The 21687-nt window shown below is 49.0% G+C and overlaps 1 protein-coding gene across 14 annotated transcripts in view; it reads right to left on the bottom strand.

The window, feature by feature from the left end:
- RIMBP2 (RIMS binding protein 2) overlaps positions 1-21687 on the bottom strand; it is a 189971-nt gene that overhangs the window by 27321 nt on the left and 140963 nt on the right. For all 14 annotated transcript variants that reach the window (XM_084762949.1, XM_084762954.1, XM_084762951.1 and 11 more), the window contains 7 exons: positions 20016-20220; positions 16708-16844; positions 15462-15538; positions 13619-13728; positions 9349-10161; positions 2370-2521; positions 1403-1858 (listed from right to left, as the gene is read on the bottom strand). In XM_084762949.1, the coding sequence (XP_084619075.1) occupies positions 1403-1858; positions 2370-2521; positions 9349-10161; positions 13619-13728; positions 15462-15538; positions 16708-16844; positions 20016-20220 (1950 nt within the window). The remainder of the gene's footprint in view (positions 1-1402; positions 1859-2369; positions 2522-9348; positions 10162-13618; positions 13729-15461; positions 15539-16707; positions 16845-20015; positions 20221-21687) is intronic.

Raw genomic sequence — 21687 nt, 5'->3', positions numbered from 1 at the left:
GGAACTTTTCAGAGGGTATAGAAATGCTAAGGCCCCTGAGAGGCAGGGTACAGGGTTGGTGGTTGGTCATTTGTGTAGGGGGGAGGGTGGGCTGCAGTTTGTTAGTAGTCATGCTTAAAGAAGAAACAAAGAAGAAATTGGATTCAAGGTTCTCTCTCCCTCTCTCTCCTCTCTCTCCTTCTTTTTTTCTCCTACCTAGTGGTAGGGGTGAAATGGGGCATAAAGGGTGGGAAAAAGAAGACTCCACAAGGCCGGGTGTGGTGGTGCACGCCTTTAATCCCAGCACTCGGGAGGCAGAGGCAGGCGGATCGCTGTGAGTTCGAGGCCAGCCTGGTCTACAAAGGGAGTCCAGGACAGCCAAGGCTACACAGAGAGACCCTGTCTCGAAAAAAAAAAAAAAAAAAAAAAAAAGACTCCACAAAGTAGCAAAGACTAGTTACAAGCACAGAAGAGAACAAAGAAATTTAGATTCAAGGATTCCCCCCCCCCCTCTCTGCTCTCCTTCCTTTCTCCTTCTGTCTCTCCTATCTAGTGACAGGTGATAGGGAGTAAAACCAGGGTGCGTAGGGATAAAGGATGAGAAAAAGAAGAACCCATGAAGTAGCAAAGACCAGCTATACCCTTCATGCAGAGGCCCCAAGTTCATGTGCATGTTGTGTCGGTAGCCATTGCTGAGCAAATCAGATCTCACAGACAGTCTGATATGCTAGGACCCTGGGGTCAGGGTAGCTCTAGGCCCTCATGCGGATACACAGGGCTGGGCACATGTTAGAAAACATCCTGCCAGGCACTGGCAACTCCAGTGCTCACTGTTGGCTATGGGTCCTCACTCTCCTGACCTGGGCCCTGGCCAGAGGCAGCCTAATGGGGAGAGAGTGCCTCAGCCTTGGCAGGCAGTCCAAGGGACCTCCATACTGGTGAGACCCACAGGACAACCTGACACCAAGAGGGTCCTGACAGTAGGTCCCACTGCCTCCTCGGTGCCACAGACATCTGGGCATCTTGGTAGGTGGATACCTGGGAGAGATGGGAGGGTCCTGGGCCAGTTCAGTCCTGGGTCCTACTCCCAGAGGGGCCCCTTATAGATGGCTTAATAGTGCACATCTTATTGCTCATGTTGGGAGCATGCCCTAACCTCACTCGGTGTCCTCAGTTATAATACCCCCCTCCCCTCCCCTGAAGCATACACGCATATACTGGAAGGTTGCAGTGAAAACCACCACCACCACCACCACCACCACCACCACAAAACCCAGCCCCTGCCCAGTTCAGGACAACAGTCCTAGACTGAGGTCTAGAATACTCTTTGGTAGATCTGTCTCTACCTGCCAGGTCCAGAGACAGGTCCCACCCCACCCCAAGAGTACAGAGACCACCAGCCTGCTAGGAAGACACAACTTACCCTGTTGCTCTCAGCCATCCTCTGTGCAGCTTCACGGGCCATGGCCTTGGCCACGGTGGTCGACACAGGGGCTCCTTGTGGCTGAGGGAGGATCCGGCTGGGTGAGGGTGACCTTCTGCCTGGGCCAGCACTGTGCATGTCAGGTGGTTCCAACATGTGGCCATGTGCAGGGCCAGGTGGCCGGCTCTGCTCCCAGGACTCATCCACTTTGACGTGGGGACCCAGGTGTTGGTCTTTGGTATCCATGTCACTTGCTAATGGCTTTGGTGGGGGAGCAGTCCTCGGGTGGGGGGCTGGAGGCACCAGGAGGTCAGGGGGGATGGCAGCGAGGGCAGAATCCATGGACTCCCCCTGTGCGGACAGGGTGCGCACACTCACGGCCTTAGCCTCTAGGCTCCGCAGCCGGACCAGCTCCACTGCCGTGCCATCTGCTGTGGGGGCGATGACCTCAGCCACCTGCACACAAAGAAAGCCATGTCATGACTGCTAGCATATTTCTGACCCAGGAGTGGCCTCTCCTAAAGCTACATGTCTGGCAGAAGAAGCCAGGCGGTTTCTCAGAGCCCAGGTCTTGTCACCTGCAAATAGAAAACTGCCTAGGTGGCTCTTCACTTGCCAAGAAGAGGTCTGCTAAAACTAGCAAGCCAATCACTAGTAGGAGCCTGATGCCGGGGAATTCAGAGTCGAATGTCAGCGTTGGGTAGAGCAGGGCATTGCTGAGGGAGGCAAGGAGGATGCAGGACCCAGGTGGGAGCCAAAACAGGATGGGACTTCCTCACTCTCGGACTTGTGGCACACAGTCCCCCCCCACCCCGACCCCCAGAGTGAAGGAAGGCCGAGGTGGGATCTCATGAAGGCTGGTGGAGACTTGGAGCTGGGAGATCCTCGGTTTCTGCCCCTGAGAATTCTCCCCACCCCGACCCCAAGCCTGCCCCCTGCACAGTAGGGCTTCACACCCCATGCTCACCCTCTGCCCTTTGGCATACACGCCATAGCCTGTGACATTTGCTCCATTGGACAGCCCAGTGGGAGTCAGCGCAGGGGGCCTCCAGGAGACCTGAACAGAGGTGGCTGTGGCCCCGGCTTGGACGGTGACATCTTGTGGTGGGGCCGGGGGCCCTGGAAGGAGAGAAGGGACAGATGTTGTCAAAGCATGGTCCTTGGGTTTTTCTTCACTTGGTCTGTCCCACCTGGAAATGAAGCCACCCATACGATTGACGTGGAAGAGAGGAAAGTAGACGTGAGCCTGATAATGGGAAACTATAGATAGGGAAGGCAAGTATTCAGATGGATGCTGGTATTTCCTGGTACTTTCTTCCTGGTACTTTCTTCCTGGTACTTCCCCAGGCCTGGCAGTTTATTCATCTGCATCCAGGAAAGGACCTCACTTTGCCTGTTCTTATGCTCCAATTGAATGGGGATTCCTCTGCCAAGGGGCCTTGGAAGCCAGGCAGCCTTGGATGGTTCCAGAGGAAAGATACCCCTGGCACACCTTTCTTTCCCATCTCTCCTAATCCTTCTCCTCCTGGCTGTTGCCCACACCCCAACCCCAATCTCTCTTCATGTTCATCATCAGACTCTAGAGACAGTAACCTCTGACCTCACTCATCAAACCATTCTGTGAAACTGGGAAAACTCAAATCAAAAGAGCCCAGCCCGACCCACATATTGCAAGGGTCCAGACTGGTGGCTTCCTTGCAGGCTGACACCACGTAAACCATGGGAAAGAAAAAAAGAAAAAGAAAAGAAAAATGGTGTCCTGAGCCATCAATTCAGAGAATAAGCAAGTACTGGCCAGGTCTCCACGCCATTCTAGTGGATGTGGGGGAACCGATCTGCCCTCAGATACCCGGGACAGAGTTGGGTTTTTGTTTTGTTTTGTTTTGTTTTGTGGTGGAATTTCCCACGTCTTCTTAACTAAGAGTCTAGGTAGCTTCGTTTTGGAAGGAACGTGCTCACGACCTCAAGAGGAAGTCCATACATGTCACAGAACTGGCCAAGGCATCCCAGAGGAGAATGCCACTCATTGGGGAGTGTCTACGTGCCAGCCATGCTGTGCACGTCGCACACATGCTTTGTTACTTGGTCCTCACCAGAACATAAGGAATTCTCCACACATCATTTTGTAAGTGAGGAAACAGGCTCAGAAAAGCCACTCCGCTGCCCAGGGTTAGAAGCTGGGGCCCACTGCCACAGGTCCACGTGACTCTGCAATGCCCAAGGTCTCAGCAACTCAGAGTCCATTTTTCCCTGGTGGCTCATGTGTGACCTTTGTCTAAGGAAGGTGTGTTCAGAATGAGCGTCAAAAGCCAAAGCCCTTCCGTGAGATGTATTCTGAAGGTGACAGTAAGGAATGACCTGTGACTCATCACAGGGACAATGACAGGTCAACCGAAGGTGGAATGGCATTCTCAAAGAAACAAATCATCCCGGACCCAACTCCATAAGAGAATATATTTGAAAAAAGGAAGTTAAATAGTGAGTTATTTGGCTGGGCGCAGTGGTACACGCCGGTAATCCCAGCACTCGGGAGGCAGAGGCAGGCAGATCTCTGTGAGTTCCAGGCCAGCCTGGTCTATAGAGCGAGTCCAGGATAGCCAAGGCTACACAGAGAAAACCCTGTCTAGAAAAAGCATAATAATGATAACAATAATAATAACAATAACAACAATAATAATAATAATAATAATAATAATAATAATAATAATAATAATAATAATAATTCTAAAGTAAACTCATCTGAGTTAAAAGGAGATAGCAATGGGTGGGAACGTGGGCTGTAGAAAAGAAGACAGAACACAGTGTAAATGGCACATGCGTTAAGAAATGTGAAAGGCCATTTTCTCAAATTCTTCAAAGAAATGATTATGTGAATAAAGAGAAAAGCAACGTATTAGGGGTCATGAGCTGTTTGAGCTAAGAAACTGGCTTTGGAAGTGAGGCTGACTTGCGACTGTCTCAGACCTGAGTGTGTTTGGCTCAACTGGCCTGCCTCTGTGACAGGGAGAAAGAAAAACTGCAAATAGCTAACGGTATTAAAGGCACTGTGCCCTATGAACAGGCAGAAGATAAACCATTTCCAGCAATGTTTACTGTATATGTCACAGAATGAAAAATGTCTGAAGGGACTGGAGAGATGGCTCAGCAGTTATGACTGCTCTTCCAGAGGTCCAGAGTTCAATTCCCAGCAACCACATGGAGGCTTACAAGCATCTATAATGAGATCTGGTGCCCTCTTCTGGCCTGTGGGTGTATTTGCAGGCAGAGCACTGTATACATAATAATAAATAAATCTTTTTTTTGAAAAAGAAAATGATTAAAAAAAGATTTTTCTAAAAAAAAAAAAAAGTCTGAGGAGTGAGAGAGAACCACAGGCTCACACACAGAAAATTCAACCTGGAACTCCAACCAAGCTGCCTCAGTTTCCCCAGTCGACTTCTACTGGATGTTTGCAAGTCCCTGTTTGATGAACTTACCTTTGTCCTTCCCTCAGTCTGGCTCTCCCAGTCACCGTGGCTGGATTGGATGATGTGTTTCTACCTGTCTGTGCTTCTCTCTGTCACCTAGCTATACACTTAATGAACTCACTGAAAATTGAAAGTGCATCTATGGTAATTATTCTACAGACTATGTGTAGAACAGGCGCTTACAGCATTGTGAAAGCAGACTATAGGAAAGCTAAATCAAAAGGGATTTTGTTGTAATTTAAAGCAATTTATAATATGCTATGTATGTATGTATAAAAATTAATCTCTGAAGAGTAATATAGTGTGTTTTTCCCACCCTCCCTAAAGTCAATTGAAGACAGAGAATAAAGAATAAAAAAAAAAAGTCAACCTGTGTCTGGAAAACTCTGTGGTGGTGGCAGGTTGGGGCTTGGGATGGATTTGGTCAGAACAAATTATAAATATATATGAAGGAATAAATACAAAATATGTTTAAGAAAAAATAGCTGGCCCGAGAGAAAGCAGGAAGAGGTTAACAACAGTGTAAAGAACAGACCGGACAGGTGCAGAAGAGCAGAAATATAGACTTAAATCAACTCTTATCAATGATGAGAGGTAAAAGAGACAGACATTCCAGTTAAAAAACCAGAGGTTATCAGGCTATGGCAACTCAAAGATCTTGTCCCATGCTACTTATCAGAGGCAGGCTCAAAGTACACGGACTCAAGAGAATTTGAAAGTAAATGTTGGAAAAATAAATGCATGTAAGTTCTAGCTTAAGAAAGCTACAAACACATGAACATCAGACAAAGTCGGAGACAGAGTGGGTTGTTGGTCATGAGAGAAGGCCATCAGGGAGAGCTCACGCTTTCAAATACATATGCAACTAATAAATGAACCCCAAAATATGTAAAGCAAAAACCAAAGTGAAAAACATTGCCTGTAACTGACGGGTCAAACAAAACCCAGGAAGAACATGGAGACCTGGAAAAGCTCTTTTAAGTAATCTGACTGCATTACTGGTGGACCCCAGAACCACAGGCATTCATTGCTTTAAAATACACCGTGAATATTCACCAGGGCAGAAAATATCCATTCAGCACGTTCCAGTATCTCTGGACTCACACAAGAAAAATATGCCCAACTCTGAAATTGGAAATCAATTAATAGTGGTGTGTTTTCTTTTATGACTACCAAATATTTGGAATCTAGCCAGTCTGCTTGTTAAGAAGAGCTATGAGAGTCTGCCTGGATATTCAGAATATACTTAACAATAACGAGAAAAGAACGTGGATGAACAATAAATAAGCTTGTGTGTCTAAAGATTTATATTAGAAAAACAACAGTTTTCATTTAGTTAGCTCAGTTTTACCTAGAAAACATAGGCCAGGACAGAGAAGCAAGGCGAAGCACAGGATGAATATAAAAAGGAGGACAATGTGGTGTAAAGCCACAAGATGCAAGACTCAGCCAAGCCAAATGCTTTAGCATTGAACCCGTCAACAAAACAGTGAACGCATCACAGCTCTCTTTACAAAAGACACACAAACATCGATTTCCAACAGGAACTCAAGAGGAGACATGACCGTGGATGTAAAGACACTTAAAGGATAACATAGCCGGCCATGGTGGTGCACACCTTTAACCCCAGCACTAGGGAAGCAGAGGCAGGAGGATTCCTGTGAGTTCCAGGCCAGCTAGGGCTATTTAGGGAGACCCTGTGGGAGAAAATTCCATGAAATACCACAGCTGGCCCATGAAGCCTCAATTTTACACAAAGAACTACAGGCAACCAAGGAATGCTAACAGGGGCAGAAATGGTCTTCCCCAGGCAAGAGCACACCAAATGGCTACCCAACACCAAATGGCTACCCAACACCAAATGGCTACCCAACACCAAATCATCAGCCTGAAAACACATACAAACAAGTAACATTATACAGACTGAGCATGCTGTAATGTGTGTGTGGAGGGGGACAAGAGAGAGAGAATGTATATATATGTATGTATATATATGTATGTATTATGCACATATCTATGTCTGTGTGGTTAACATGTAACATGTAATGGTAATTAATGGAAAATAGAGGCCATGAAATTGAAAAAGAGCACGGAGAAGTATATGGGCCAGTTTGGAGGGAGGGTAGAAAATGGACAGGTGACGTAATATTATAGACTTTAAAGGAAAAAAAATGCTCTTAACCCAAACTGACAAATGAGAAGATACAAAAAGCTAAACATGCCTGTGTCTATTAACTACCATAAACCTGAAACTTTCAAATCTCTTCAAAGAAAAGAATTGGTCTGCCTGCTCACCACTGCATCTAAGTGTTAAAGAGAGATGATTGTGATGAACTAAAAACTACACGGGCACTTGCAGATGACAGGAATTCCCAGTTACTGCATAAGCCCAGCAGAGGTCTGGTAGCCAAACCAAAGGACATTACAACAATATTTTTGACATGAATATTCTTCATGAATATGGACTCAAAAATCCCCAGTGAGGTTGGAGAGATGGCTCAGTGGTTGGGTGCACCTGCTGTTCTTCCAGAGGACCTGAGTCCAGTGTCCAGCACCCACATCAGGTGGCTCTCAATCACCTGTAACACTGGCTTCTGGGCACCTGACGCACTCTTCTGGATTCCTTGGTAACTGCGCGCACGCGCACGCACACACACACACACACACACACACTGACACACATGTACTCACAACTGAAAATAAATCATTTAAAACAAGTCTCATTTAGCCATGAACGCTAAGTTCAACCCTAGAAGCATGACGTTATTTAATAGTCAAAAGTAGATAATCACATTAACTGAATAAAGAATAATCGTGACTTGATAGACGGAGAGATGACACTTAATGAAAAGTTAATTCAATCTTGATAAAAACTCTGGGCACACTGGGGATAGAAAGAAAGTGTCAAATCCTGATGAAGAGCAATGTTCTATTTTCCTTTCCGTGGTTGTGATAAAACACTGACAAAAACAATTTGGGCGAGGAATGGGATTATTTGACTTATACTTCTAGGTCACATCTCATCACTGAGGGAAGTCATGGCAGGAACTTGATGCAGAAGCCATGGCCGACCACTGATTACTGGCTTGCTGTTTGGCTCATACAGCTAGCCTTCTTATATATACAGCCTAGGACTACATGCCTAGGGAATGGGGCCACCAACAGTGGGCTGAACCCTCTCACACCAACTAACAAGCAAGGCAGTCTCCCACAGACATGCCCATCAGCCAATCTGGTCTAATCAATTCCTCAAGGCTCTCCTCCAACATAACTATGGCTGTGTCAAGTTGACAGTTAAAGCTAACTAGAATGTATAGTTCCACAGTGCCTGTGACCAACGGTCAACAATAGACACTTCCATGGTTTTCATTCATTACAGCAAGAAGCCAGCAACGAGGTGGTCAGCAGAAATCATGAACTAGTGACAATGCTTTCTTACATCAGAACCCTACTGCAAGTAAAGGACTCCTTATGGTTACTGTGGGAGACACTGACAGGAACTCTCCCCCTCTTCTCTCATCAAACACCCCCTTTCTCTGGGACCAACGTCACCCTTGCTTCCAAAGCATCCCTCCTAGGCAGGCTGCAAAAACAGTCTCATGGTGACAGGGCCAATGAGCACTTCTTTACACCTTCCTTTGGCCAGGAACCTGTACATGGGTGTGACCAAGTTTTCATGACACACTTGGATTTCCTTTCTCAACTTCTCCCTGAGGACAGTCACACTGAGTTGACAGAACACCATTTTTTCTTTTATTCTTCTTTTAGACATACAAACACTCTTAAGTGTATATGTATGTATGTGTGTATACACACACACACACACACACACACACACACACACACACACACACACACCAGCATCACAAACATTCCAGGAGACTAAAGCAGCAGCTCACTGATGTAAGAGTACTGGGTCCTGTCTATCCAGGGGACCTCCAGAAGCCTGATGTGCCCTGTCCCCAAGAGTACTGGACAGGGTGAAGGGGAACACACTTTCTTCCAGCTATAGCCAAGAGGCAGAAGAGAGAGAACTTTGCCCTGTGGCAGTTTCAGGAGACTAGTTAATCTTTTGTGCCATCCATGGGTTGAGTTGGTTATTTATAATGAACACCAAGAAAGAAGGGACAGCCCTAGAACCGGGGGCTCTTCAACTCATAATTCCCTTTGTGTGTTGTTGGAGGAGCTATGAGGTGTCGGGTGTGGCTTTGCAGTCCCAGAGGTGGCCTCATCCCCCTCCTGTCTATTAAGGACAGCCCCTGATAGGACCAAGTGCTAAGGGCACGGCCCCAAACGCTCTCCAACAGCCAAGGCTAAACCCATGAACAGGCACCCATGCTCTGAACATCCCAGGGGATTTGAGGGTTTTTCAAGCATAACACAGATGACGCCTGTGGTCACCTCCTCTTGCCTTTCCCTACCCATGTAGGGTGAACCCTGGCATCTTCCCTCATAGACCCCCGTGAGGACATGGCTCACCTGCAGGCAGTGTGGAGAACTCCACACAGGCTTCCTTCTTCTCCCTCTGTTCCAGAGGCAGCTGCCAGGGCATCTGGTGCGGCTGAGCCAAGACCTTCACCTTGTAGGCCATATTAGGCCTGAGGTTGAAGAATTGATACTTGTACCTGGCTGCCTTCACGACGTCCAGCTCCTCCTCGTTGAGGAAGATGACATGGCTGTAGTTACTGTTGGTAGGCAGCCACGAGAGCTGGGCAGAGATCTGCGTGATGTTGTCCACGCGCAGCTGGGATGGCGCCACTACTACATCCTTACCCACCAGCAGCGTGCACTGTAGCTCGTCCGAGTTGCCCCGGCTCGTGACGCACTGCACGGAGATGCGGTAGGTGCAGGCAGCTGTGTTGAGCTTCTCGATTAGCGCCTTAGTTCTCCTACCCAGGGCGAGGCTCATGCGTGTCTCCTTGTCCACCAGCACGTTATAACTACTCACGGTGCCCCAGCCAGGTGGCACAGCAGGGGGCTCCCAGCCCACGATGACACTTTTGGCAAGCTGTTTGATAAGGGTGATTTTCCTTGGGTAAGGCACAATGTCTTCTCCGATGTCGTCAATGTTCATGTCCAGAGTCCCCCCACCGTTGTCGGTGATGCCCGAGTCCACATGAGTTGGGGAGTGAAGGTGGAGGATGCTGTCACGCTCCAGGCTGATGCCGGAGTGGTTGAGAAGGTTCTGGTCCTGTTCACTCCCCAGAGTACCAGCCAACCGCGACTCATTGTCCTGGATAAAATCCACAAAGTTGGAGGGCACCAAGCCCCTCTGCCCATCCAGAAGCTCTCCTGTTGGATACAAGGACAGATGTGACACACCACCCTCCAGCACTGTGGGCCCCACAGCACTGGCCCATAGCAAGGCATCACAGGCGTCCACATACCTGTCCCCTTCCCCAACACCCCCCGTACCCTCTTGTCTGCAATAACCCCATGCATCTCCAAGTTCAATTTCCTCCATCAGCCCTATGAGAATCTGCGTGTGCACAGCAAGCACACTCCAGTAACCAGGCAGCTCTTCAGTAAGGATCAGAAAGCCATGCTGGCTGAACACCCGGCAATGGGATAGCTCTGGCACACAGTTGGTGCTCAATAAACGCTAGGGCAAACGATAGCATTTCTTCATCTCCCAAAGCCATGGATTTGGCATGTTTTTGATCACATGATCATGTGAGTAGGGATGTGAAGGTGACTCCCTACTGACTAAGTCACCAGAGCACCTGTGTTCCTAGAGTCCACCGGACTGGAAATAGAAACACTGGATTGGGTATCTGAGTCATCTTTAAGTTGTGTGGCATCAGTAAATACTATACAGGTGGCTTCTGTAGAGCAACCTAAATATTCTCTCTCTCTCTCTCTCTCTCTCTCTCTCTCTCTCTCTCTCTCTCTCTCTGTGTGTGTGTGTGTGTGTGTGTGTGTGTGTGTACACGTGCGTGCGCGCACATGCAGCGTGCACTTTTTTTATTCTGAATTTCTTTTAAAAATGTATCTATTTATCACTTTACATCCCAATTGTAGCTCCCTCCCTCCTCTCCTCCCAGCCCCATCCTCCCTTCCTCTTCTCCCTATCCCCCCTCCCCTACTCCTCAGAAAAGGGGAGTCCCCTGCCTACCCACCCCAGTACATCAAGTCACATCAGGACTGAGAGCATCCTGTTTCCCTGTGGTTTGTAGAGGCAGCTCCTCCAGGGGGAAGTAATCAAACAGCAGACAATAGAGTCCATGTCAGAGTCAGGCCCCACCCCACTCCCCTTACTAGGGGACCTACATGGAGCCCGAGCTGCCCATCGGCTACATCTGTGTAGGAAGCCTAGGTCCAGTCTATGCTTGGTCTTTAGTTGGTGCTTTAGTCTCTGAATGGGGCTCAAAAGGATGCTAGCGGCAGAAATTGCCAAAAGAAGCTGTGCAGAAGATCTGTGTGGTCCAGTACAAAGACAAAATTCTTTCTTCCCCATTCATCACAAGATACTTCCCAAGAGAGCCCAGGTGACCTTAGGAGGCTGGGGTGAGGCACCATGACTTTCGGATTCTTCTCTATCTGACCTTCCTATAGAGGCCAAGTCTGCCATTTAATTAGAATTCGTATTCTGTTCCTAACCTCTTGAGGCAGTCCTTCTTTTGTACCAAAGATAGTCATGGAAGTGACAATGGCAACAATAATGATGGAGGTGATGGTGCTAATAATGATAGGACGGTAGAGATGGTGAAAATGGTCATGTTGGCGCTGGTGATGATGGTCACGATAGTGGTGGTGATGGAGATGATGATGATGAGGTAACAAATGATAATGATGACAGTGGTGATGGCGATTATGATAACTGGTGATAATGGTGGTAAGGTGATGTTAGCGGAAACTGTGATGGGGGTGGTGCCAGAGATGGAGGTGATGAGGGTAATTACGATGGTGGTGATGGTGGGTGTGGGAATGGGGACCATCCATGGTGGTGGTGTCGATGGTGATGGCAGGATCTAAAATTTACTGAGCAATGTGCCAGGCTACATTCCAAGCACTTCCTTAGCATCCAATCCCCCTTCTAGACTCAGTGAATAGTAAAGACTATTATCACTATCTCCATCCTGCAGTGGAAAAGAATGAGAACAGATGCAAGTTATGCTGTCACACGGACCATAAAAGGTTGAGTTTTTGGAAGCTAAGTGAGCCTCTTGGAGCCTTTACTTGGGCACAAAGCATGATGGGTAATTTTCAAGGACTTCAACCAGGCCATCCGCCAGTGAAGCTGGGCATTGTGTTGATTCTACAGTGAGTCTTACTGTGGGAATGCTTACCCAGAGCCACAGTGATGGCCAGGGAGATGGCTGCCCACTCTTCCGGCTTCAGCTTATGATATTGTAGGAGCAACGCAACCTCCCATAAGTAGACAACCAGAAGTGAGTCCCAGAGCTCCCAGGGACTCTGAGAAACAGTCCAAGCTCATGCAAGAGAAAACTAACTCAGCAAAGGTCCCTCTATCTCAGGAGACTAGGTTGAGACCAGGCTTTCCCACAGAACAGAAGGCCAGGGGATGGACCATTCCCATCTGGAATCAGAAAGTAGGGTCTGGAGAGATGACTCAATGCTTAAGAGCATAGGGTACTCTTTCAGGGGACCTGGGTTCAATTCCTGCCACCCACACCATGACTCACAACCACTTGCAAGTCTCGTTTCAGGGGATCTGATGCCCCCTTCAGGCCTCCATAGGCATGGCACACATGTGGTATGCGGACTTAAATGCAAAACGCTCATACACATAAAATAAAAATAAAACCATAAAGCTGACTGTGGGAAGCATGGCAGTAGCACCGTTATAAGTCTAAAAACCAACAAACCAGAAGCCTTCTGGCTGGACAACACTCAGTTTCTTTCTGTAAACTCTAGGGCAGCTGTTCTTAACCTTCCTAATGCTGAGACCTTTTAATACAATTCTTCATGCTGTGGTGACTCCCAACTATAAAATTATTTTCATTGCTACCTCATAACTGTAACTTTGCTACTGTTATGAATCACAGTATAAATATCTGATATGCAGGATAAGCTGATATGTGACCCCCAATGTGGTTGCCACCCATGGGTTGGAAACCATTACTCTCTGGAATGGAAGCAGAGCATCAGGAGATGAGGCTGGACCCCTAAGCATACAGAAGTCTTGAGGTCCCTGTGGATGGTAAAGTCACACTCAGTGAGGTCACGTGGTGGCTTCACTAGGGAGGACACAGATGGGCACTTCAGAGGAACACAGTGGCCCTTAGTATCCACCAGTCCCCTGCCCTCCGAAGACAGAAAACATATTTTCAAAAATAAAAGTTTGCCTGTATAGAACATGTACAGAATCTAGTCCAACTGCTGCTGGCAGGGTATTTTCATGGTGTGTGTTAGAAGCCATCTGGGGAGGAGGCCCAGTGCACGGGAGAAGGCACCCAGGCTATGTGCAAACACTGCATGATCTTAAAGGGGGCTCAAGCATCCTTGAGGTTGAGTGTCGAACCGAACTGTTCTCTGTGGATAATGAGAGGTGACCGAAGAGCATCCATCAGCGTGAGAGTCAGCACCCGGCTGCCCAGCAGCTCTGCCAAGACGAACACTCAAGGCTCCTAAGTACCAGCCATCTATTGCCATTAAGACAAGGAGAGACAGAACAGAGAGCAAGCGGCCAGAACATGTGAGAACCCGGCACATCTCCCAGGGTCCTGGCAAGCCAGTCTTCTGCATGGACCAAGCCGTGCCCACCAAGCGCAGCAAATCCACAGACCTTCGTAGAACCCATCCTCGTCCATGTCCCCATAGACGTAGAGGTACTTTCCAGCCGTGAGAGGCAGCTCAGCTTCCGGGTTCTCGTTGGGTCCATCGAAGGGGTTGTAACTGCAGGAAGAAGCGTTTTTGCACATTAGTAGCCCTGGCCAGGGTCTGCCGGCACGTGGCTCCTCGCGCCAAACGGTGCCTCGGCTCATGCCAGTCAGAGCCTATGCCTCCTCTCAAACCAACAGGTGGAAGGTGATTCTGAAGCCACTGGGATCTCTGAGTTTGAAAGCATCTTGTCCAGACATCTTGTTCCTATGTGTCTCTTTCATCTGAACTGGACATTTCCAAATTAGTGAGCTAGTCTGAAGAAAGTGAATGTTGTTGCTTTTATTTTTTTATGATTTATTCCTTTAGGTGTATGTGTCTGGGTATGTATATGCACACACGTGTGTGCAATATCTGCCGAAGAGGACACTGGATCCCCTTGAGCCGGGAGTTACAGACAACTGTGAGCCACCTGATGTGGGTGCTTGGACTCGAACCTGGGTCCTCTGGAAGGGTTATCAATTGCTCTTGACTACTGAGCCATCTCTCTGGCCCAATTCTGCTGCCTTTAAATATGTGTTAACTCACTGACGTAGAACAACATTATACATGGTACTTAACATTATTTTTTTTGTTTTTGCCTTACATTGCAGCATACTATATTAATACCTCATGAAGTCTGCCATTGTCTTTTTAGTTTAGGTATAGTATTCCACTGCTGAGGTCACCAACTTTATTGACATTTTCTAATGTCACATGTCGACACTGCTTTCTACTCCTGGCTAGTGTATTCAGTGCCTCAGCAAATGCCCTTATGACGTATCTTTGCGCATTTTCACAAAGAAAAAATACCTAGAAACTGCATTTGTTTGATCAACTGTTGGGGGTTGGTTTGATGTATTTTGATGCTGATTAATAAAAAGCCATCCCACCTGGGCAGGGTAGATGAGACAGGTGTGGCTAAGGTGCCAGGGCTTAGGGAGACAGAGAGGAATCCTGGGAAGAAGGAGGAGGAGGAGGAGGAAGAAGAGGAGAAGGAGGAGGAGGAGGAGGAGAAGAGAAGGGAGAAAAGGAAGGCTGACATGGGAGAGGTGGAAGAAAAGCACATGGCCGGCATGGATGGAAGAATTGGCCCAGATGACGAACATTAGCAAGTATTTTGGATTATGGATGGGAGGTAGCTTGATAGAAGTTACTAGAAGCAGATGGCATGGGATTGGCCATCTTATACCTGCCCCAATATTGGAAGTAGTTCAGAGGATTAATGTCTGCCCTGTCCCAGGTTAACTAAGGCTATTTTTAAATATAACAGGTGTCTGTGTCTTGATGGATTGCTAGCCAGGCATACTGATAATACTGAAGTAATAATAATTATAGGCCTGACAATAAACAATTGCTAGGCCCCTATTGATAAATTAAAAACAACAATCAGCTGCATTCCCTATGGAGTACTTCTAAATTATGATGCCTGGATTTCTGCTAGATTATAGAAGGCGGGGAATGGGAGGTGTCGACAGAGGTTCTGGGCACAGTCTCACCTGGGGTTGTTCTGTATGTCACCTTTTGTGACCTGCGTCACCTAGAGTCTTCCTGAGGCCATGGCTGTGGGGCACCTTAGCTCATCTGCTGACCTCAGGAGCTGTGAGGGAGCAAGCTCCTCACTCAGCTTAAGACACTGAATCACAGCAGCTTGGTGTGTGTGTTGGGGGCGGGGGGTGGGGGGTGGGGGTGATGCTGTGCACTCCCCGCCTCTCACCGGCTTCTTCAGCCCCAGCACTCGGTGTGGAGGTGGGGTGCCACATCCCTACCTGTAGCGGGCGACACACAGGTGCACCTTCCCCGAGCTGCTCTGCTTGGAGTTGTTGGAGTTCCGGTCATTGTCCATCTGTGAGGCAGTGATTGCGTTTTTTCACTTAGTGATACTAAAGGCTGCATGCTCCCCACCACCACCACCACCACCACCGTGACGGGGAAATGGCACCTTCTACAGCGACATCCAGGAAGTCTGCCTGCAGCCTCACTGGGCCCCATCGGGAAAGTGGCCCAATCTGTGAAACTCTCATGAAATGGGAACCGCCCCCCACAGACCTTTGCTGGGAATCTAGACTAAACATCAGCAGACACTTGGGTGCCCTCCCCCTGTACTGTAGCCCAAGACATCTGAGTGCCATGCCAAGTCGCTTTGTGGAAGACAGAGGTGGCCATGGCCTCTTCTTCCAGAGTGCTCTTGCTATGGGGGACCATAATTGCCCTCTCTGGTGGCTTTCATTCAGGAAGCCAAGGAGACTCACACACTAGGAGTCCCCTCAGTTCACACTTCTCTCCTGATGTCTTGGGGACTGCAGAACTTAAGGACACTTCTCCCAGAGTTCCCTACTGCAATAATCCCAGGGGCACGTGGCCTTTGCTCAGAGGGATAAGAGGGAAACTGAGTAATAGTGTCCTGGGGAAGGCAAGCTCCCTTCTCATTTTCTCTGTAATGCCCTTTCTGTGTGGAAGGCAGAGTGGTCCTTCATGGTGCCAATCAAGCCATGCCACTCCTTCCTGGGAGCCCTCCAGCATTACCTTGTATGCCATACACAGAGACTAGTGCTGTTCAAGGGACCAAAGCCATACCTACACCCCCACCCCCACCCCCAAATCTCCCAGCTAAAGCCAGCTAACCAAGCTCCTGGTGTCTCAGCCATATGGTGACACCAATGGCAAACCCTCCCATCTTCACAGCCACTCCCCCACCCCTCACCCCCGTCCAATCACCAGTCCACACACCCTGTTCTGCTGGCCTCAGAACCCTCACCAGGCAGGACCTGGCTGTCAAGATGCTAATGAGGTGCTGTGTCTCCATACCCCATGGAACCCCAGGGTCTCCTCTGCCTGTACATAGTAGGTCCCACTTCCTAGCACTTAACGATTCACTAAGGATGGGTGCAGAAAATTAATGGGAACAAAGGAGAACTCAGGTGAGTGGGGGGAAAGGAGGCAAGCAGGAAAGGATGGTAGGGGCAGGGCCATAGTCATCCTCCTGCAGCCTGGACCCGGCTAGGTGGGACTCACCTCGGACTCAAATCTGCATCTTGGGCTGCTGGATCGCAACAGGAAAGAGGGCTTCACATACGGAGGCCCCAGCTTGTCCCCAGACAGCGGGATATAGTCACCAATCACAGAGTAGTGTCCAGTGGGGCCCTCGTGCCCTGGCCGGGAACACGGGAGTGGACGAAGGAAGGAGACAGGCCATCAGATCAGTGGCATGGATGGCACCAGCCATTTGTCTTTCCTGCACTTTCCTCTCTCTGGTGTTCATGGGGGAGCCACATTCACCCTAAGTCCATCCGGTTGGTCCCAGTGCAGCCCTGGTCTGGATCATCATGGGCAACATAGAGGCTAGCTGTATCAAGGGCTTGATGGTGACACGTGATATGAGACACAAGAAGGTCCGATCGGAGAGGGTCAGTGTGTCCTGAGCACAGGCTCTTTCACTTATGTTGGCTTGAAATCAAGAAGCTGTGAGTCCCAGTGACTCCCCTCCCCAGCCTGACACCAGGAACAGGAAAGGACAGGAAAGAACAGAGTGTGCCCACAGAGCTGGGTACTTATAATATGGAGAGGCAGAATCTAGACATTTATGACGTCATCAAGGGCGCCTGAGCTGTACCTGAAGCTACACTGTAGCTCTTCCCCCTCTTCAAGTCCTAGTCCTGACTTGTTTAAGTTTCTGGCCAGAAATTATTTGACAGGAGGCTTCTCAGTACCAAAGCAGGTCCCTGCACTCTATCCGCCGAGGGTGTTTCTGAGGCCAGGCCCAGCTGCAGAGAAGAGACAGAGCACACTGGCCCAGGATGGCCTTATCTGAACTCTGAAGCCACACTCTTCCATCAGGATCCAAACATGAAGGATGGAGTGACCTTCTCTGGTGCCCTTCCAAGCCTTCGGGTCAGTATGTCCCTTGCCTGGGGGCATCCAGCCTCTTCCTGAACATCTCCTCACTGAACGACAGGAGACTCCAGGGCCAAAGCAGAAATAGAAAAAGTGACTAGAACCAATGAAGTTAGGGATCCAGCAAATGCCTTTACCAAAGATGAAAATCTTGTCACTTCCACCAGCATGGGAGAACCTGGAGTACCTTATTCAAAAGAAAATAATCCAGGCACCAGAGGATGCACGCCAAACTGGCCCAGTCACATGTGGGACTCAGATGACGTCAGAGTCCTAGAAGCAGAGGAGAACGTGGTGGCCAGCTGGGCAAGGGAGTAGGAAGGCATAGAAGCCTTAGCAGGGAAGTCCTGGGCCTCGGGGTAAACAGGGTCAGGTCCTGGTATGAGATGCTGCATCTATAGTTAATCACACTATATTATTCCCAAACACAGTCAGGAAGCATATGCTCTGGGACTGTCTAGATTGGTGAACCAACAAGTTTAAATAGCACTAAGTAGAAGGGCTAGGGGCGGGGCTACAGAGATGGCTCAAAGGTTAAGAGCGCTGACTGCTCTTCCAGAGGTCCTGAGTTCAATTCCCAGCAACCACATGGTTACATATAATGAGATCTGGTGTCCTCTTCTGGTGTGCAGGTGTACATGCAGGCAGGATACTGTATACATAATAAATAAATAAAAAATAAATAAATAAGTGTTTTTAAAAAGAAAAAAAGAAGGGCAGGGGGAACTTACAAACAGCTATGCCACGGAAGAAAGTGTCTCTTCCATATTGGGTGGGGTGGAGTGCCTCATAAGCCCCTCCCACAGCAGCCATGAATTGTCTATAAACCCTCAAAGAGGGGCAGGGCCTCTTCATGACAGGAAGTTAATGATGGACCCAATCTTGTGCGGGTCTCCTGTAGATAATTGTAGCAGCTGAAAGTTCAAGAGGGCACCAGCCATGCGGGCGAGGGGGTAACAATAGGGATATAATATGTATAAAAATAAATAAATAAATAAATAAATAAATAAATGAATGAATAAGGGCACCAGCCACATCATGCCCAAGAAGAGCAGCACACACCTGTGGCTGGTGCCAAACACTTGCATTCCTTCTGAGTCAGAACTGAACACACGCCAGGTGGAGGGGCCCTTGTAATTAGCCCCCACAGGAAACCTTCAGCTCTGCCTCAGATGGCCTCCTAGGATTTTGCCGTGCTGAGGGCACGATCTGCATGTAGCACAGGAAGCTGCAAATTCTCTGGAGAAGGGGGACAGAAGCTGGCGTGTGTGCCTTTCACAGTTTTGACTATGTTCCCCAGTGGGCACCGAGCCCAACCGTTCCATCTAGAATGGCCCCGGTTTCTTTCCACTTCACCATCCATCTGCAAGCACCTGTCTGGGCCAGAGACCATCTTGAAACCTATCTGATCTCTTGCATCTGAGCAAGGCCTCATGGGACTCTGTCATCTAACAGACACCACAGCCTTAGCACCCAGACACATCCTGGGTGCACTGTGCTCTGTGAACAAACAGAGGGGTATGGGCGTCCCTATTTCCTCATTCTCATTTCTCATAGCAACATCCACTGATATTGTCTGTCAGTCCCTGCAATGTAAGAGCTAGAAGGAAAGATGTAAAAACTGAGGAGTTGGAGGAAAGACCTCCATTGATGATGTCACAGAGTAATGAGTAATGAGCACTGCTTAGTTTTAATAACAACAACAACAACAACAAAACACAAGAAGCACTTCTCCATTTTGATAAGAACCAGGAGAGACTGGAAATTATCTTAATACAGTTACAAAAAGAAGTCTGGCGTTCGGCTCTCCTAATTAACCTAAAGTCAGCAACTTGGCATTTTGATTTTAAGACAAGGTCTTGCGTTACAGCCAAGGCAGTTCTGGGAGTAGCTGCAACTCTCTGGCAACCGTTTCCCAAACGCTGGATTACAAGTATGAGCCTTTAGTCTGGAGGCAGGGGCTGGGCAATAGCTTAATGGATAGTGTTTGCCAAACCAGCATGAACAACTGAGTCCCGTCCCCAGCACCCATGCAAGAAGCTAGACATGTCAGCACACCCCATAATCCCAGCGCTGGAGCCATGGAAACAAGCAGATCGCTGGAGTTCACTTGCCAGCCATCCTAGGCTGATCGGCAACCCCTAGACCAATGATGTAACTATCTCACAAAAGCCAAGTGGATGGTTCCTGAGGACCACGACCAGAGTTTGACCTCTGGCCTCCACATGCACGCACTCACACATGCATGTGCATCTGTACTCGACACAAACATGCTCCCCCAAACACAGAGAGGATGGGAGCATCCAAGCTACTCTATGAATGAATAAGGACATGAGCATCCTGCGTTGTCCTCGATCCTGCTGTGTTAGGTCCTCACACTCTCAACCACAGGCACCCTCTCCCGACTGTTTCAAACATCTGTCACCTACCTTTGTGGATGGAGGTGGCTAATCCATTCATGTACTGTGGGAAAGGCTTGCCAGGGGCCAAGGGGACATCCAGCAAGGCCACTGAGCTGCCGCCCAGCAGGTCAATACTCCCAGTGTGTTGCCGGAACTTCTCCAGGTCCCGGGACAACAGGTTAAACTGCTCGCTCTGCACACGGCATTTCTCTTCCAGCTCTCGGACCTTGGACTGCACAACAGAAGCAGGGCAGCGGTCAGCGAGGGGTAGTCATTGGTGCAGATGTGCACCACTGGTGCAGATGTGCACCGGGCATGTGGGCCTTTTAAGAGTGTGTATGGGTGCACATGCTGTGTGCCTGTGTATGGCAGGGGCTGCTTCCACCTCCACAGAACAGCAGTGTCTGGTAGGCCAGCCTCACAGGCAGCCTGGCTGTTGGCCACCATGGGGAAACCACAGGTGCCAAGAAATCTTGCCATCGCTCAGCTCTGAGCCAAACGTGGATTGTTCCAGGCTCTGCGTGCAGCCTGGGCATTTTGTGGTTGGCACGCCTGTTTGATATTTGGAGCGTGAGGCTGAAACAGCTCTGACTGGGGAACAGCCCGGCTGCCAAGCCATCATGCGACACCATCTCAATGGGTGCCCATCCCATGGGCCCGAAGGCCCCCTGACGAACACAGCTTGCAGCGACACCAGGGAATTAATACTTGGTCTTGGGTTAGAAGCGCCACTGTCACTGGCCGGCACCACCATGGCACTTAGGGAAAGACAAGAACCCTTCAGGAAAACCACATGGAAGAGGCAGCCAGCAAGCTCCCTCCTTGGGCAGGGCAGGCATGGTAGGTTGCTCCTGAGTGCTGTGTGGCTCTCTCCTAGGACATCAGAGAGTTTAATCTGCATGCTTTCTGCTGCTTCCCAAGAGCTTGACACTGGCATAGGAGCCTTGCTGTATGGCAGGCATGTGGGAATGTTAGGGAAAAAAAAATGGCTGTCAGTCAGTCTGCTACCTGGCTTCATCAGGGCTCAGGAGTGGACAGCCCCCATCCTCTTCTTCCACCTCCTCTGCTTCCCCTCCATCTTTTCATTCCTCCTCCTATTCTGTATCCTCTCTCACACAGCTTCACATTCTTTCCTTCCTCCTCCTCCTTTCTCTTCTTCCTCCATTGCCCTTCACCTCTTCTTTCTTGTACTGTACCGCCTTCTCGTCCCCCTCTTTGTCCTCCCCCTCTTCTCCCTCCTCCTCCTCTTCCTTTTCTTCCTCCCCCCTCCTATTCTACCTCCTCTCCCTCTTCCCCATGCCATAAGCATTAAGTCTCTCGGCCCTTTCATCCAGAACAGAACACTATTTATGTCTGAGATCACGGGTTTCTAAAAATAACCACAATGGATCCCAAGCCTGTAATTAATTTCTTCAATTCATTAAAAAAAAAAAACAAGCAGGGTTTCTCTTTTTAAAAGCTGAATGAGGTTGGCTAAGATATCAGTCATCTCTGAGGAACCAAGCCTCTGGGCTCTGTGGCACCTGTAGGCGTGGAGAGCAGGCGGCGGGGGTGGGGGCGGGGGGGACGGGGATCCAGGAGCGAGGACAAGTGTGACTCCAAGAACAGAAGCCATGTGTGAGATGGTGACATCAGGACCCTGGGGTCTCAGCAGCTCCACTCAGCCTTAAGGCATCCAAGTATCCTACATGATGCGTAG

The sequence above is a fragment of the Acomys minous genome (assembly GCF_964271855.1).
Source record: "Acomys minous genome assembly, chromosome: 16".
Lineage (NCBI taxonomy): Eukaryota > Metazoa > Chordata > Mammalia > Rodentia > Muridae > Acomys > Acomys minous.
This window is presented reverse-complemented; position numbering and strand designations above follow the sequence as displayed.